This window comes from Aplidium turbinatum, chromosome 14, assembly GCF_918807975.1.
Source record: "Aplidium turbinatum chromosome 14, kaAplTurb1.1, whole genome shotgun sequence".
In the NCBI taxonomy this organism is placed as follows: domain Eukaryota; kingdom Metazoa; phylum Chordata; class Ascidiacea; order Aplousobranchia; family Polyclinidae; genus Aplidium; species Aplidium turbinatum.
The window spans coordinates 12,775,690-12,791,907 of NC_137485.1; the positions used below are offsets into that span (position 1 = coordinate 12,775,690).

General features: G+C 37.4%; 1 protein-coding gene across 1 annotated transcript; it reads right to left on the reverse strand.

Annotated features, from left to right (window-relative positions):
* Positions 1–1,202: 1,202 nt before the first annotated feature.
* Positions 1,203–15,977, reverse strand: LOC145783083 (glycogen synthase kinase-3 beta-like). Its single transcript, XM_082594855.1, has 12 exons — positions 15,819–15,977; positions 15,471–15,566; positions 14,846–14,940; positions 13,424–13,507; positions 11,693–11,803; positions 10,998–11,128; positions 10,568–10,674; positions 9,036–9,133; positions 5,598–5,693; positions 5,323–5,509; positions 5,002–5,076; positions 1,203–4,072 (listed from the first exon to the last, which is right to left on the reverse strand). The coding sequence occupies exons 1-12, from the start codon at positions 15,967–15,969 to the stop codon at positions 3,981–3,983; spliced, it is 1,323 nt and encodes a 440-aa protein (XP_082450981.1). The 5' UTR covers positions 15,970–15,977; the 3' UTR covers positions 1,203–3,980.
* Positions 15,978–16,218: the final 241 nt, after the last annotated feature.

Sequence of the window (16,218 nt, forward strand, 5' to 3'; positions counted from 1 at the left end):
CGTAAACTGGTAAGGGCCCCCATAAAATTCATTAGCACAGGGGCCCCATTTGACCTTAATCCGGGCGTGCTCATGTCAGCGACAACTCTATTCATAGCGTCAAGCAGCTATCCATACGCGTTTCAATTAAATCATTCAGTAGGCTACCTTACCACATTTTTCTATTTCTGTGCTTTTTTCTACAGCAGGCGAGTGCTATGAAAGTATACTTCCAATGGCAGTTCATTGTTAAGCGACTGAGTAGACTAAACGCAGTTTACAGTATTGCCATCAAGGCTGTGGAATCTGAGGAATTTTGGAGTGTGCGGAGTCGTTAAAAAAAGGCCGACACCGACTGAAACAAAACGATGTATAACATTTTCGTTTGCAGTCTTGTTTCAAAATATTGTTTCTTGTTCTCCGCATTGCGCTCTAAAACTATGCTCAAAAAGAAGTGCTGGTTGTTGTAATAGTCATCGTTTCAATTTCGATCACCACTCTAGTGAATTTACTGTAAGTTTAAAAAATGAAAAAAATCAAAAGATTTGGCAACCTTCAAAAATCTGACAACACTGAAGTCGAATATGACAACACATAAATCAAAGAGTCGAACATTCCCCCCCCTGATCGCCATTTCTTCTGTTAGTTGACCGTTCGACCCTCAGCTTAAATTTTATCATTAGAATTAAACAATGTAAGAGGATGCAGTAGGCCACCGAGTTTGATGTCCTTTTTAAAATGAGGCCTGCTCTATTGCCGTCCTCAACAGCAACAAGAACCCAGACAGCTCAGTTGGTTAGGGAGTGATCAAGATCAAGCGGTGCTGGCTCGACTCTCGGGGTGTGCGTTTGAGCAACGCACGTGAAGGACTGCTCTCCATTCAGCAGCATCTAATGGATGGAATAATTCCCCAGCAACACTTCAACAATCGGAAACTTCACTCTTCAATCTCCGTGACTGGGCCTGCGTCAGTGATTCAAAACCTCTAGTCTACAAGTATGCGAAGCTGCCAGAATTAAGCTCTCAAAGAAGCTTTCCTAGTCCGAGGATAAACATTCAATCAACCAAAAAAACTTGTATATTTTATATTGATTCAACGCCTGCTACGTTAAATCAATGCAAGACAAAATTTGCTAACCCCTGCAGTTACACTCAGTTCGAAGCAGAAACGATTCACCTTTACCGCTTCAACATCCCTTCTTAAGAGATAACTGGTGCAAAAATAACATGTAAAATCAAAGGTTTTATTAATACAAGTTGTACGAACGTTAATCACGTAAAAGTTGTTTTGTGTGCTGAAGTTGCAAGACATTCAGTCGAAGTCACTAAAATTGTGATCAGGAAATTCGATGAGCTCAAAAACAAGTTACGTTGATGAAACACACGCTGCAAATGCAAATCCTTCGAATGAAAAGCATGAGCCCACCAAGAGATCCTTGAGGTCACAACGCAACAAGCTGAAAAGCAATAGCATGAGTAGCCTTCCTGTTGCATTGCAACAAGGTGGTTTTTTACTGGTCTGCAGGTGGTGAACTAGATCAAACCGGTTTTTGTCTGACCTATTCCGGTTTTTATTGACGTTAACAACAAATTTTGTCACTGTCGTGTTACTAAAGCAGCAGCGATGTTGTTAAACTCGGTCAGTTGAACAGCCGAACTGTGTTTACAAAAACACATTGATAACATTGTACATTGACAGCAATCGTACTCAGCTTACAAACAAGTCGTTTTCACACCAAGAGATCTGGGTTATAAAATGAAACTTTGCATTGAAATTCAAGAGGTGTTTTAGAACTTTTGATAACACACCGAGGTTTTGACATCCAAAAAGATAAACTCCATGATAAATATATGAAATTTTCCAATGTCGAAAAAAGGTGCCTTTCGTGTTAATCTAAACATGAAAATTTGCGCTAAACATCGCAGGCCTGAAAAGGAGCAAGTGAAGTTTTTGATAAGAGGCCACACAAAGTTTGATACGCATTGGTAGGTTCAATATTTCAATCGCAGCAACACGCATTGCTTTGTTTACACTCAAGAAGCAAACTTTTTTAATGTAAAAAATTGCCTGAGAGAATTAAAGCGGCGTTAAGCCTCGGTGCACCAGCAATAGATAGCTTGTAAACTTCAAATTAATTTCAAACAGAAAGACCAAAACTCTGGTGAAGGTTGCGCTTCGTCAGCAGGACAGTCGCCGGGGAATTTTTCCAAAAAAGTTTTATACAAACGAGACAAGACACCAAAAGCTTATGCTGCGGTGTACAACGTATGCACACGCTAAAAAAGGCGTTAAAACATTGTCAACACCAATACACGAGGAGCGCTAGACACGAAGAAACAAGCTATGTACAACGGGTTGTGCAATAATTGGCGATTTTTCTTAATTAGACCTGCAGCTAGTATATCATCGATGCTACATGCGATGTCATATAATAAACTGTTTCATTAATAGATCTTTGTTAAAACTGAAAAAAAATCCAGAAAATATGATGAAAAAATGTAAAGCAAAGTTGCAGATTTTTATTTTTATAGCTTTTTTGGGTTTGTTATTTTTAGAAAATGGTCAAACTAGGCTGAAAGTTTAATATATTGAAAAAATTAGATATCTAGCAACTTTTGTAAAACATCTGCCACAACATCCCGCATAAAAACAGGAAGGAATGGGATGGTGAGCGCTTGCGATGAAAATTGTAAGTCAGCTGTAATACGACTATGCTTGAAAACTTTCAATATGAACTAATTTGTTGCTTCGGTTTGATATTACCAATGACCATGGCCACCTGGAGATGCGGCCTGATTTGTCACATTTTGATTACAGCTACTGCTTGTGTTTGACTGACATTTTCGGAGATTTTTTCCTTTTTGCTGTCTCCTAAAGATATGAAAGCTTTTTGTTACCTTGGGGAAGCAATAGCAAATGAGAAAAGTAAGTTGAAAAACGCTGAATCAGACTGTTATTGAAAAATTAACAGTCTGACTGAAATCTTCGAAATCAAATTGTCTTTGTTTTTCAACATGTGAGGATGTTAAAACCTATTGTGTCATCTGGGGAAAACAGTAAAGAAAGTGTAAAAATATAATTTTTAGAAAAAATTTCTTTAAACATTTGCCCAAAGTTAGCAAACTCTGGAAATTTCTGCAAAATGTGACAAATCAGGCCGTTTCTTTAGGTAGCCATGCAATAACTTTATCATTTCAACACAACACTTTTCCACGTACGAACTCCAAGGCCAAAAAACGTCATTGGAACAGGTGAATCTCGCCTCCGCTTACAAATTTCACCACCTATCAAGGCGTGACATAAGAACTCTGAATCTCCGCGCAAACGATTCTGATACGAAACGCCAGCGATTATACAACAATAGCACGTAATGCTCTACCAAAGAACAAGGAAAATCAGTTTGAAAAAAAACAGCAGTTGCAAGCGTACATTACGGAACAGGTTAACAAATGTACATTTACAGAAGCCAGACGAATATGAAACAACAGTCATGCACACATTGAAACACAAGGACTCTTTCAACTATGCCTAGTGACAACCAACAACAGCTGTACCTGTGCCCTATGTTATATTTCCTTTTTATTGTTAGAAAGTTATTTTTCTTTAAAAATACGTTTAAAGAAAAAAAAATCTGCCTAAATAAAATGGCAAGTATAACATTGGGCATTGTGTGCAAGTCGAAAATGGACTTGAAATTTTGACGCCGAGGTCCAACGCCCGAGGAGCAGAATAAAACCTAAAGTTATAAAATCTTCGATAAAATAGGTAACGCTGTTAAACAGGATACAAAGCGTTTGACCGTACTCAGTAAACTAATTTCTCCAGCTACCATAACGCAGGTGGCCACATAGGCGTTGCGTAGCTGTTAATAATTATTATCCATTTAAATGTACTGGGCAGGCAAGAGCATACCAATGTAAGGATGCACTTTGACATGTAATGAAAATGGGAAAGTTAGCATAAAAAGATAAAGTTAATTTCCGTCTAAGCTCGACTTCCATTAAGCATTGGTCGTAGCTGCAGCTGCCACCGACCCGCCAAGATTTTGAGAGCCACCCGAGCTGTCTATAGAATTCCTCAGACTGTAATCCCCTGCAAAAGTAAGCATCACGTGGTTTCATCAACAAAAAAATGTGACTTCGGCTGCAAAATAGAGCTTTAGATAATGTTACGACTACCACAGCGTTCAACGAAGTGTTGTTGCTTCAAAACGTACACATTGTATTTTCACTTGCTTGAGACCTGAGGTAACTTTCAATTGAAACTTGATCTGTGCACGAATGGAAACAACTTTCATTTAAAACTTGATTAGTGTACGAATTACCATTCTTCGCACAGTACATCGCTATAGACAGCTGCATTGCATGGAAACGTAGGATTAATTTAAATACCCACACAGAATGGTACAAAATTGGAGATGTTAAACGAAACATTAAGGTGCCTGGTTTGAAGGAATCCAAAGATGTTAATGTACTTCGGTTCAACAGTAAAGCATGACGGAAACAAGAAGACGTGCTGTGGAATAGGAGGGTGCCGGAATACCTTTTAGCCAACATGATCGGGCCGGCCAGGTTCTCCGGAACAGAAACCGGAACGAGAAATGCAAGTGGCCGATGCGGGGATGCTACCTCTTTTCAACCAGATTGGCACGAAGACATCAATAAAATATAAGGTAGTGTGAAAAAATAAGAGCATAAGAAACTTCCGAGGCAAGCTGATGGAAGTCAGGCAGACGGAGGGGGTAAGAAGATCTCCAGGAAAGTAGAAAGGGATAATGTTGGCAAAGTAATCGAGTATTTCAAAAGAAGAAAAGACGTAAAAGTAAAAATGATGACGTAAATAAGAAGAAGGCACAAGGACTATAAGTAAAAAGTTTGATAGCCAAAATAGGAAGAATGCGGACCGGCAATCCCATGAAAGTGAGATTAAAACCAAACGATAAAGTAACATCCTGTGTTCAGTGTTTGGGTTCATGCCTAATGGGGAAGATTCAGATGATCACTACCACTTCATGACAATACCTGGCGATCCGGGAGCAGCGCTCCTGATGTGCTGAGGGATCAATATGTTGTACAGGTGCGACTTGGCGGGTAATTCTGTAAAACGTTGTAAATGCTGACTCGCTACTCCAGATATGAATACAATTACATGAAAAAAACAACAACATAAAGTAGATTTTTTCCTCTTTACATCAAGTCTAACTAAAACTGTCTTACCAGTTACCAACAGATTACCATGCAATCACATTTATTTTCTTTTTTTGTGGAAAAATGGGATTACCCTACCCTTGGCGTTAAACGAGTAGACTGTACCAAAGTAAAATGTAGGTGACTGGAAACTACCTTTCTCCGTAAAGTTAAACAGTGGTGGAAGCGGATGTCCACCTGGGATCTTCGTGGTCGGAGATCGAAGTTCATCGAAGAAGCTGTGAGCACAGGATTCAAGAGGAGAGATCCGTGTTTCAGGAGAATACTCTAACAAGCGTCCACACAGAGCGATGGCTTCGGGAGGAGTTCGCGGCCGGAAGACCTGGAAATTTAAAATTGTTGATACATTGTCAGCAATTAGAGCTTGGAAACACTGAAGTAAAAAAAATTTTGACTGAAGTAAAACCAACCTTTCCCCATGGGTGCGCTTTAATCTGGGGAAACTTAAATTCGGTGTAGTTGGGATTCATCTCACGGATCTGCTCCCGGGACGGGGTACCAAGAACCTGGAACCAAACGGAATAAAATCTAAAATTTCGGTCACAACTGGATTATTTCTGAAGTGTCAACCAAATGTGACATTTTTAGAGTTTTTACGAAATATGTCATAACGCAAACAATGCATGAATGATTTCAAGTACTTTATCTTCATCTCAATGAAGGCATTTTTTGACTCATCCCAATTCATAAACATCTAACTTATCGTTTGAACTTGCCATCAATACATGAGACACGTTGGTAATTATTAGGTTGCAGCTCCGTCGTGGTTATTTCGCTGTGAAGAAAGCAAATTGGAGCAAGATCATAAGCAGGATCAATCTCACAACATACAATATAACAACTACAATTCGATACATTGCCTCAGTCTAACGCTTGATAGTTTGTATTCCGAAGAACCTGAGTCTGGAAGAATGACATTTCTTATGCAATGGATACAATACGAACAAAAGCCTTCCAAGATTGTACAAAATTGCGTACCATTACCATTTTGTTGGAATGACGTTAACCCTTGACGTTACGACGTTATAATGCCTCCAAACACTATATGCCACATACTGTTTGATCAGTTGCTTTGTTAAATACAGTACTAGTTCACCACGTTTAAAAATACTCAAATCTGTGATTTTAAAGGAAGTCTGTTTTCTCGTGCCAGATTGATTTTGCAAACCGGTGTAGCAGTCCAAGAGTTACTGCATGCCAAAAGTTACAAGAGTTGCCAAATATTTCATTTAAATTTTATTTAATTTTGTTTTAAAAAATAATTAAATTTTTAACCTCTCAAAAGGTCAGATTAATAATTATAAGTATTTTGTAATGTTAACTGAAAAGCTTGCATTAGTTTGAGAGCAATGAATTCATTACACTTAGTTAAAACAATTTTCGCTTTTCTATCGATTGTGAAAACGCCTGGCACAGCTGGTAACTTTTGGACTGACAGTAACTTCCAGACTGGAGCGCCGCAGAAGCAGTCCAAAAGTTACTGCTATTGTAAGTGGGTGTGCTTTTTCGAAATTCTTTTGGGAAAACTTGTAAATGGACTGAAACTTCACTTGGTCAGTACATTAAACCCTCAGCAAGTGTGCGAAAGATGAATCCCAAGGATAAATATTCTCACCACAAAACCATAATTCTAGACTTTTAAGTTTCGTGCCACGTGTTAAGACTCTCAAAGTAAAAACTTCGGGAAACTTGTCACTTTTTGAATTTCTTTTGTGTTAAATCGCCCTTGTTACCCTTGCAAGTGTTGATTGTAGGCCTATTTTATATTCAACGAAATAAAATTTTTATTTTTTCGCTTTCTTTTCTAGGTTTGGTGGCTGTGCATTTTTAAGATTATGTTTTTCAAACACTGTTTTATTAATGCATATTTTAAACCTTTTGGTTTTGTCATCTTTCCCTTTTGTTGGTGTAAAATTCGTGTGTTTACTTCATCGTTCTCTACATGTTCGCGCCAGCAATGAAAAATAAAATTGAATTGAATTGTGTTTTGTTTTCGATGGGTGTCCAACGGAAATTCATTGGAATCTCAAAGTGTTCAACACTTTCGTAAAAGCTAAAGCCTTCCCCGCGTGTGAGACTGTGATAGCCTACTCACTGAAGGTTGATGGCGTTTTGACTACCGGTTGGCCTACATGTAGCCTAAGTTACTTTATATTTCTTCAAAACGGTAGTTATGAAAAACCAGACCAAAAATAGGCTCAGTGCTTCATTCACTAACAAACTTTGGTTTTAACTTTCATGAAATAGGCCTACATAAAATATAGTCAAAGACTATGTTCGTCAACTACAACTCAAGACCAGCGGCTAACAAGTCAGCCTTCAAATGCAAACTTTGCACAATATATTAAGATTAAGGCCTGTAGCCTATAGCTTATTAAATGCCACCGATTCACGTATAGCCCGATTTAAACTTTGAAATGTTTGGAGCGATGATCAATTAAATTATTTGTTTCAACAGAGCCATATAGCCTACAATGAGTCAATAAAACACTCATAATACTACATTGTGAATCGTAGGTTGCATTATAGCACAATCAGGATGACAGCAAAAGACTATAGGCTAAGTGGTCATCTAGTCAATCACCTCCCCATGCAAATTTATTTGCCAACGAACGTAGCCTAAGGCACGGACACAACTTCAAATGGTATAATACAAACAAATCAGGTTAAAATGATAGCCTACGTAAATTGTTAGGTTACAAATTCAAATTTCATTCCAAAACAGCAACAATTTCTGGTACAAAACTCATCTTTTAACTTTCATCTTATTTTCGCTTCATTCACAATTACGTTTCTGCTGTAAGTCATGTTGTTAAGATGCAATGGTGGATAAGTCTTCAAGTTCAACATGTTTCCAATGTTGAAATCATTTATACAAATCTGCTGCAAGCGTCAAATCTGAAAACCCTGTTTTAGTAACTTCTGGACTGGCAGTAACTTTCAGACCGCGTATACGCGGTCCAGAAGTTACGGTAACTTTCAGACCGCAGTAAGGCTTCAAGGCTTCCGAAACTACCGCGCCGGTCGGCCATGTTTGGTCTGCGGCTTCCGCAAGCCAATATTTCTCCACTCTGTTGATAGTATTTGAAACTTTTTTCCCACTCGCATTCGTATTTCAATCTTTTTTATCCACTCGTGTTTGGACATGAAACTGTTTTCTCTTTACTCGCATTCTCAACCTTTTTTCACAAACAAGGCAAAGTCTCTCATACGCCGACAAGACATATTGCTGATACAAGTTTCGCAAAAAGTATAAGCGTCTACCTGTAAAGTGTAAAACCTCCAGAATTAGCTCTACACCCACTTGGGAAGCAGTGCATTTAAATCAGGGCTGTGGAGTCGGAGTTGTGGAGTCGCAGGGAATTTTGGCGTGTCCGGAGTCGGCTAGTTATAAATCGAGGAGTCAGAGTCGTATATTTTTCTCCCGATTTTACAGCTCTACCAGGGCTGTAGAGTCGGAGGAATTTTGGTGTGTCTGGAGTCGGACAGTTAGGCTATAAACCGAGGAGTCGGAGTCGTATAATTTTTGTCCAATTCCACAGCCCTGATTTAAATACAACTGCAAATATGTTTCAGAGCCTTGTTTGCGTTGTTCTCACCTGAGTGAACGCAAAAACACGATATTAATTAACGGATTTTTAAAAGACCAAATTTTCAACGAATTTTTTATTTTGGCTGCCGGGCGCTAGAATTTGGCCGCGGAGAAAGAGTTCTGGTAGGCCATGCTTGGACGCCAGAAAAATATAGGAGCTTAGAAGCCTGTAGACTATGCTAGAAAGTTTGTTCAAACAGTTTGTTGAAGCATAGCGTACATTCAACCTCAAAACATCACGATTGCAGCGGCTCACCTTGATGATCTCAACGAGCTGGTCCACTCCACTGTCTCCTGGGAAGATCGGTTGTCCGAGCAGGAGTTCAGCCAAGACACAACCGGCTGACCAAATATCTGCAAATATATGAACGCCGATGAACATAAAGTGTAAACAAGTGACCCCTTCCACTATCAAACTGCAACAAAGAGTAAAACTATGCCGTTAACTTTTTTTTATCACAAATCTTGTAATCAGTTGCATCTCTACTTTGCGCTTTATTTCTCAGCAAAACCCAACTGCATTATTGACAACTAACAAAATACCTATTATAATAATGCAAATTGACGTGGGACAACAAGGACAAAACCGAATTTGGATGATGACGATGAAATGCAAACAACTAAAAAATGGAAATATCAACCAAATACAAATTTTCGCCAATAGCTGCGGCTTCACTATGTAAAAATAGTATCTTTACACATCCCATGGCAGCTTACCCATAGGCGCCCACTTTTCAAAAAACCTTGGGGGCGAGAAAGGTGATGACGTCATAACCATAACGCTAATTTACTCAATTAAAATAGTCTTTGATTAAGCTTACCGTCTTATTTATATTGACACCTAGGTCGCAAACCGAATTTATTAGAACCGCTGCTTGAAACGATTAGTTTTACGCATGCAGTAGCCTAGTCGTAAAAATTTTGATATTGTTAGCTCATAATTGGAACAGTTGGAAAACAAGCAGATTTATTTCCTTTTCAACGAGTGAGTAACAACGATCAAAAAAAGTGAAGGTATCGAAATAAAACGCAAAAAATTGTGATCTCAAGCAGAGTGGAAATCCGCCATATCAGTTTTATTAACCTCGTTTCCCTGGTTTTCTATTTACTTACCTTCAAAGTGTTAACAACGGTGAAGTGTTTTCTTTTCTGTTTTTATCGATAGTCTTTTATCGAATATCAGTAGTGCAGTAGTGCATATTGATGAGTGTATGAGATGTATATATTTTCACAATATATACATCAATACAGTGCTTATTGAAGTAAAACACGGGTGACAGTTTTGAAAAATGCATTTTTCTTTCAGCTCTTTTCACTTAATTGTTCGTTGTGTCGTAGTTTCAATTCGATAAAGTTTGCTAAAATCGATTTCATGTTTGAAGTCACAAAAAATCTAACCTACGTTTGGATGACTCGTGAAATGAGAATAAACATTCAACTTCGCATTCGCTTTTTCGCTACCACGCGTTTTGACTTTGAAGTTGCTCCTCACGCGCGGGAAGATAACCAGTGTGTGACTGTGAGCGTGCGTGCCGTGGCTGCCGTGCGCATCTCAGTAGTAATTCATGTTCCAGAGAAAACCATGCGACCAGCTGTTGTTTTGCGGACAAGAGAAACGTATGTTGTTTTTTCGCTTTCGGCATTCTTTAAGTCCGTTTAAATGATCTAAATCTCTTTCACGAAGTAGTTTATCTTTGAAACACCACTTGTAATAGCCATTTTTGTTGCCCTTTAACCATAAATTTACGGGGGGCGCCGCCCCCCGGAAGTCGGCGCGTATGAGCTTACCGATACTTGAAGTGTAGTCCGTAGCACCGAAGATCAGTTCTGGAGCACGATAATATCTTGAGCAGATATACGACACATTCGGCTCGCCTCGTACCAACTGCTTTGCACTAAACAAAAGGAAACGCGATAAAGACAATGCATAAGTTTTCAAGGCGTCAAAATTAGTTAAAAATCTTTGAATTAAATCGATGTGACCCGTGGTTCAAATGGAAAGTTTTAACATCAACATAAGTCGTGACGAAAAAAAGGTTTTAAAGAACAGTTCGAACAAGCGCCAACCCAAAATTGCCTTTTACCCCCAACAAAATTAAAGAGGAATACGTGTTGTAGCCTGCGGTTTGTTGTGATGTGCAATTTAATTTCAAACATTTTCAAAAACAGATTTCGAGAAATATTTTCTCTTGGGAAAAAAAAATATCTGTTAACTCACCTTCCAAAGTCGCACAACTTCAGAACAGCAGTTTCGGGATTCAGAAGAAGGTTTTGAGGTTTGATGTCCCGATGGCAAGTACCTTGCGAATGTATATACGCCAGACTGCGGAAGAGCTGATACATGTACAACTGCAAGAAGAGATAAAAGTTTGTTAATTTCAACGGTAACAGCCACATCAACGGCCGGCTGCAGAAAGGACTGGTGAGAACTCGGCTGTGAAACTCAAAAGAGCGCCGGTTCGACACCGCTCAAGGACTGTGTCTTTGGTAGGCTGCTGTGTCTTTGGTAGGATAGTTAACCGCATGTCTAAAGGTGGACACGAAGGTAGGCTTCCTTGCCTTCCGGTCCACATATTTATCGAAATCTTTAAACCACCACGCGTAGGACAACGCACTTGAGATTCATTCTCTGGCGCCTGTAATGGTGCAACACATATACCACAGCATTACAGCAACTATGTAGCTGCGTAATCTACCGCACTCATGGAAAAACTACCCATCCCAGCATCAGATGCATAGGATACAAACTGAAAGTTTTGAGAATTTAAGTCGTGATACGAAATGCAGGAATTCAAAATTAAATTAGAATTTTACAAATTATAGGCTATTCTTCAAATACATAAAGAAAAATATAAAAATGAATAGTATCCCACTAAAGAACCGAAGATTGAAATTTTTAGTGGACGTTTCTACCTTCACATATAGGATTGGAATAGTTTGCTTCGACTTGCTGTAATGTCTTGCGACACGATAGACGGTCTCGGGTACATAGTCAAGGACAAGGTTCAGATAGATTTCATCTTTCTGAAAAGTAACCAATGAAAGTTTATGAAACATTTAACCATTGAAAACGTTTCACTGATGCAGCTCCAAATAAAACACGATCTTGAAAATTGATCTACGAAAATGTGCGGATCTAAATGGAGAGGATGTGGAGTCTAAATATAGAAGCTGAACACACGGTCCAAAAAACCTTTCGAAGTAGAAGTGTTAGAATCCGTGCGGAATTGTTAAAGCGGTTGCAGAGCTATAAGTTTAGTTTCTGCTTTTTTGTCGTTACAGTACAATAATGTAAGACATCAAATGACAAAAATTAATACAGAAAAAGCTGTACGTGTTGAAATAAACGTTTTTGATTCCCCGAGAAAGATAAGTAGGAGATGCACATTTGAAACCAATTTAGCTTTTCTAATTTGTGTCAACACAACATTTTGCTTGGATTCGAACAGTCCCACTGCGCAAGCTGACTCGTAAACTTTGGTGATTAAGTGATAAGTAGGTTACAAGTTATGTTTCGTATATGTGCTGGAAAAGTATGCAAGCTACAGCGCATAGAAAATCGAAAAAAAAACGTTTTCCATGCAGACTTGCAACCTAGTTTCGCTCCATAGAGACTTATAACCCACATTTAGCAGATATATCAAAATTCAAAAGCCACATATTGTTTACGATCTGGACAAGTAATGTGAGCTAAACAATAGATCGAAAACAGCATCTTTCATTCAGACTTGCTTTGATAGCTGATGTCCAGCCGAATATGACAGTGAAATGATGAACAATGATGACAAAAAGAAATCAGGTAAAAAAAGCACACACAAAAAAGTGCACGTGCGACAACAATTTGCACTAGCCTACCTATTTGCCGCATGTAGACATAAAATATTTCAAGTAATAACGGAACGGCATCTTTCTAGGTTAAGTATTTATCTATGGCTCTTAATAACACCGTTTTAAAAAGACGAAAGACAAAAGAAGACAAAATGTTAAGATTCGATACACCTTGAAATACGATACTTGAGTGGCATAGCGAAGCAACATGCCACTACCCAAGAGAATACTTTTCTCTTCTCAATACTACGTAGCAACTTTGCGCGATAACGTCTGCTGTATGCGGTAATAACAAATCAATTCGTACTTACATATTTTAATGAAAATCAAATTGTATATAGTGTCTGTGGTTAAAACGATTTTGGAGTGCTACAGCCAAGTTTGAATCAGTTGTTTTTTGTTGTCAGAAGCAATACATGCAATCCGGGAACTAAATTTGTGGTATGAGTCTACCATGTGCATACGAGGTATGCTTGTTGAGTGTGGTGCACGTAATAAGATAGAGGGGGAAGAGAACAGGGTCATCAGAGTTCGTTGTCAGTGTCACCCTCGTCGAAGAATATGAGGGAGTACACAAGAGGTAAATGGAGGGCCAATTTAAGGTAATGCCACAATGTTTTTCTTAGCAAGGTAGTTGGGAAAGTACTCTACTCCACAACATTATAGTGATTTAGTATGATTTTGAATGCTTAAAAATGAATAAACCTAAAACTTTTTCAGCAACCATTCGCACAATAAAATAATTTTTAAATGGTTAGACCAGTTCGGTTTGATCAATTGAATGTAAAAGCTAGATATGAAAAACAATAATGTCACCTTTTCTCCACTTGAATAAAAAAAATATCGCAGTCTCACTATGTTGCAATGGTCCAGTTTTCTCATAATCTGCAGTTCTCGATTCTGCAACACAATACAAAGAGAAATAATCAACACGCAAAAAAATCTTACACTTTAAGTTCAAAACTGAAATCAGGACATGTCTGTCGCAGCCGATCTGTCGCAAGACTACTAACCGCATCCGACCTGTCGCAGAGACATCTCACAGCGAGACAACTCTGCGCGAATTACATCTACTATATTCATTGACAGGTCGGCGGAGACAGAAAGTCGTGTACTCTTCAAAACTGTCGGTGCATGAACTTTGTCCATGAAAAAACTATCAAAGAATTTCACAACACAATATTGCAAGTCAGTTGAATAATGTCAAATCAATTCACATCTCCTTTTAATGACGTAAGGATGGCTAAAAACGCTTTTTAGTCGTCGTTTTTAACCGTTCTTTTTTTTGTTTTTTCGCCGTTTTATTAGTTTTTTTTTGTTTTTTGTACTATTTCCAATCGTTTCATACATTTTTCAAGTAACAACTGTTTTCATTTATCACAACAAAGAACTGCAAAAAAGTGTTGAATAAGTTATTATAAATTTGTTTGCTGCAGTTTCGACTAAGTTCTTTATGTAAGAAGTTTGGTCGCATGCCCAGCAAGTGGTACCAATGAACCACCAACTTCAAGTGCTACCAATGATGAGGATGAGGATTGTTCGGTTCCAGGGGCGACCATGTTAACAATCAACCTCCTTTGTTGCTTGTCTTAATTTCTTCTATTAGTTTGTTTATTTATTTCCAGTCATTTCTTTCATTGCATCGTTAACATAACCCATTTCGTAGCCTATTATAATGGAGTATTATGATGTTCTTCAAAGTCTAATTAGTGAATCTACAGTCTAGTCGTCTGATACAGGATAACTTATCGATAAAAAAGGTTGACAGTACCACACTAAATTGACAATTCAAGTTGTTTCGATTTAAATACAATGAACTTGCATTTCCCAATTTTAGTGTAATGCTCTATACTTTCTTTTATTATTTTATCACACTACACATAATTTTATCACACTAGTCAGTAGTCAGTGAAGTCAAAGAAAGATTGAAAATTTCAGTGACAAAGTTGTATTTTGGTAACTTATGGATGTTTTGATTATTTCAGAATAAATATTTTAGAAAAGTAAAAGTACAAATTTTGTTCCAACATTTAAAATTTAGACAGATTGTTGGTGCAAAAAAACAATTGTTTTTTTTTTTTTCAGTTTTTTTTAATAAAAAAAAAAAAGGACTCACATTTCTGAGAGTGTGACATATTAGCTCTAAGTCTAATGCGAGATAAGACTCATAGAAAAACTCATACAAATGATCAGCAGAACTTTAAATGCATGAGTATAAGAACATTTTAGTCAACTTACTTTAAATCTTTTATCTTGAAGCACTTTCTTGATGGCGACCATCTCATTGGTATCAATGAGTTTAGCTTGGTAGACCACTCCAAAGGATCCATTTCCTAAATAATTGCAAAAACAATGTGTTGTTGATATGTTGATAGTATTTTCGGGTTTTACACTGATTTTTCAAAACTTTCTGAAGATCTTATATAGGGTGAAACACTAACAGGCTGTCAAGGTATTTTAAGGGATTGATAATTATATACATTTGCAATAAAACTGATAGACTGGGGTTTTCAAGCTTGCTGTTTTAATTTTATGAATGAGAGAGAAAAGTTTAAGAATTTGGGCATTCTGAAACACAAATAAAAGTGGAAATCTTTTTAGGAATTTCTATATGGTAGGCTACTAAAAATAAACGCTGAGAAAATTCTGGAACAACAGTTCACTAAAATACTATCAAAAATGTATTTTCTTTTAAAAAGAAAAATTAGCTTACAAAAAACATGGAATTCAATGTCCTCTACAACCCATATCACAAGTGTAAACCAAAAATGCATTTCAAAAAGTAGCCTAAAGTTACTTGCAATTCCTTACTCAGCATGTTGCAGACTAAACATCAAGAAATATCGCTAATTAAATTATTTACCTATTATTTTAGTGTCAGTGTAGGACACTTCTTGGGGCCGATCTGGCCCATGTCCAGGTGTTGCAACAACAGTGGTGATTTTTGTTTCTTTTTCCCCTGCAAAAAGTTGTGATTGAAGAAAAGTTAGACTAAAACTCCAATAAAAAACGATACGTTCATAGTACCACGTAAAGCCATGTAAAGTGTTTTTTCACCATTATGATCATCTTAAAAGAACATGTATGATATTTTAAGATGAGCACAAATATAACTTTTCATCTCATATGTAATACTTCACTAACTGTCAGAAATGCAGAGTTCCATTTTATATGTTAAACCAAATCAATAAACAAACAGAGCAAAACATACTGCCAGTTTTCATTTTGGACAAAAAAGACTTGGGTGCATATTGAGAAGTTGCAGACGAGATGATTGGTTGTTCTGGCTTTCTTTTGTCGCTTGCAATAAATTGTTTTTTACTTTGGTTAAAAGGTTCAGATAAAGTTGGCTTATTGTTCATACTAGATACAAAACTGTAAAATAAAAAAAAATTGATTAAGAAATGCAAACGTTTGCAATTTTTCAACCCAGGTAACCGTTCATATAATGTCAATTTAAGTAAAGGAAGTTTAAAACCGAACATGAAATTTTTAAACTATTATATATAAAAATTGAACCAAAACGAAAATTACATTTAAGATGTAAAGTTCAGGAAAGTCGATGTCAAAGTGAAATTTATGCACTTTACAATTGTAAATGGTTGAATGCC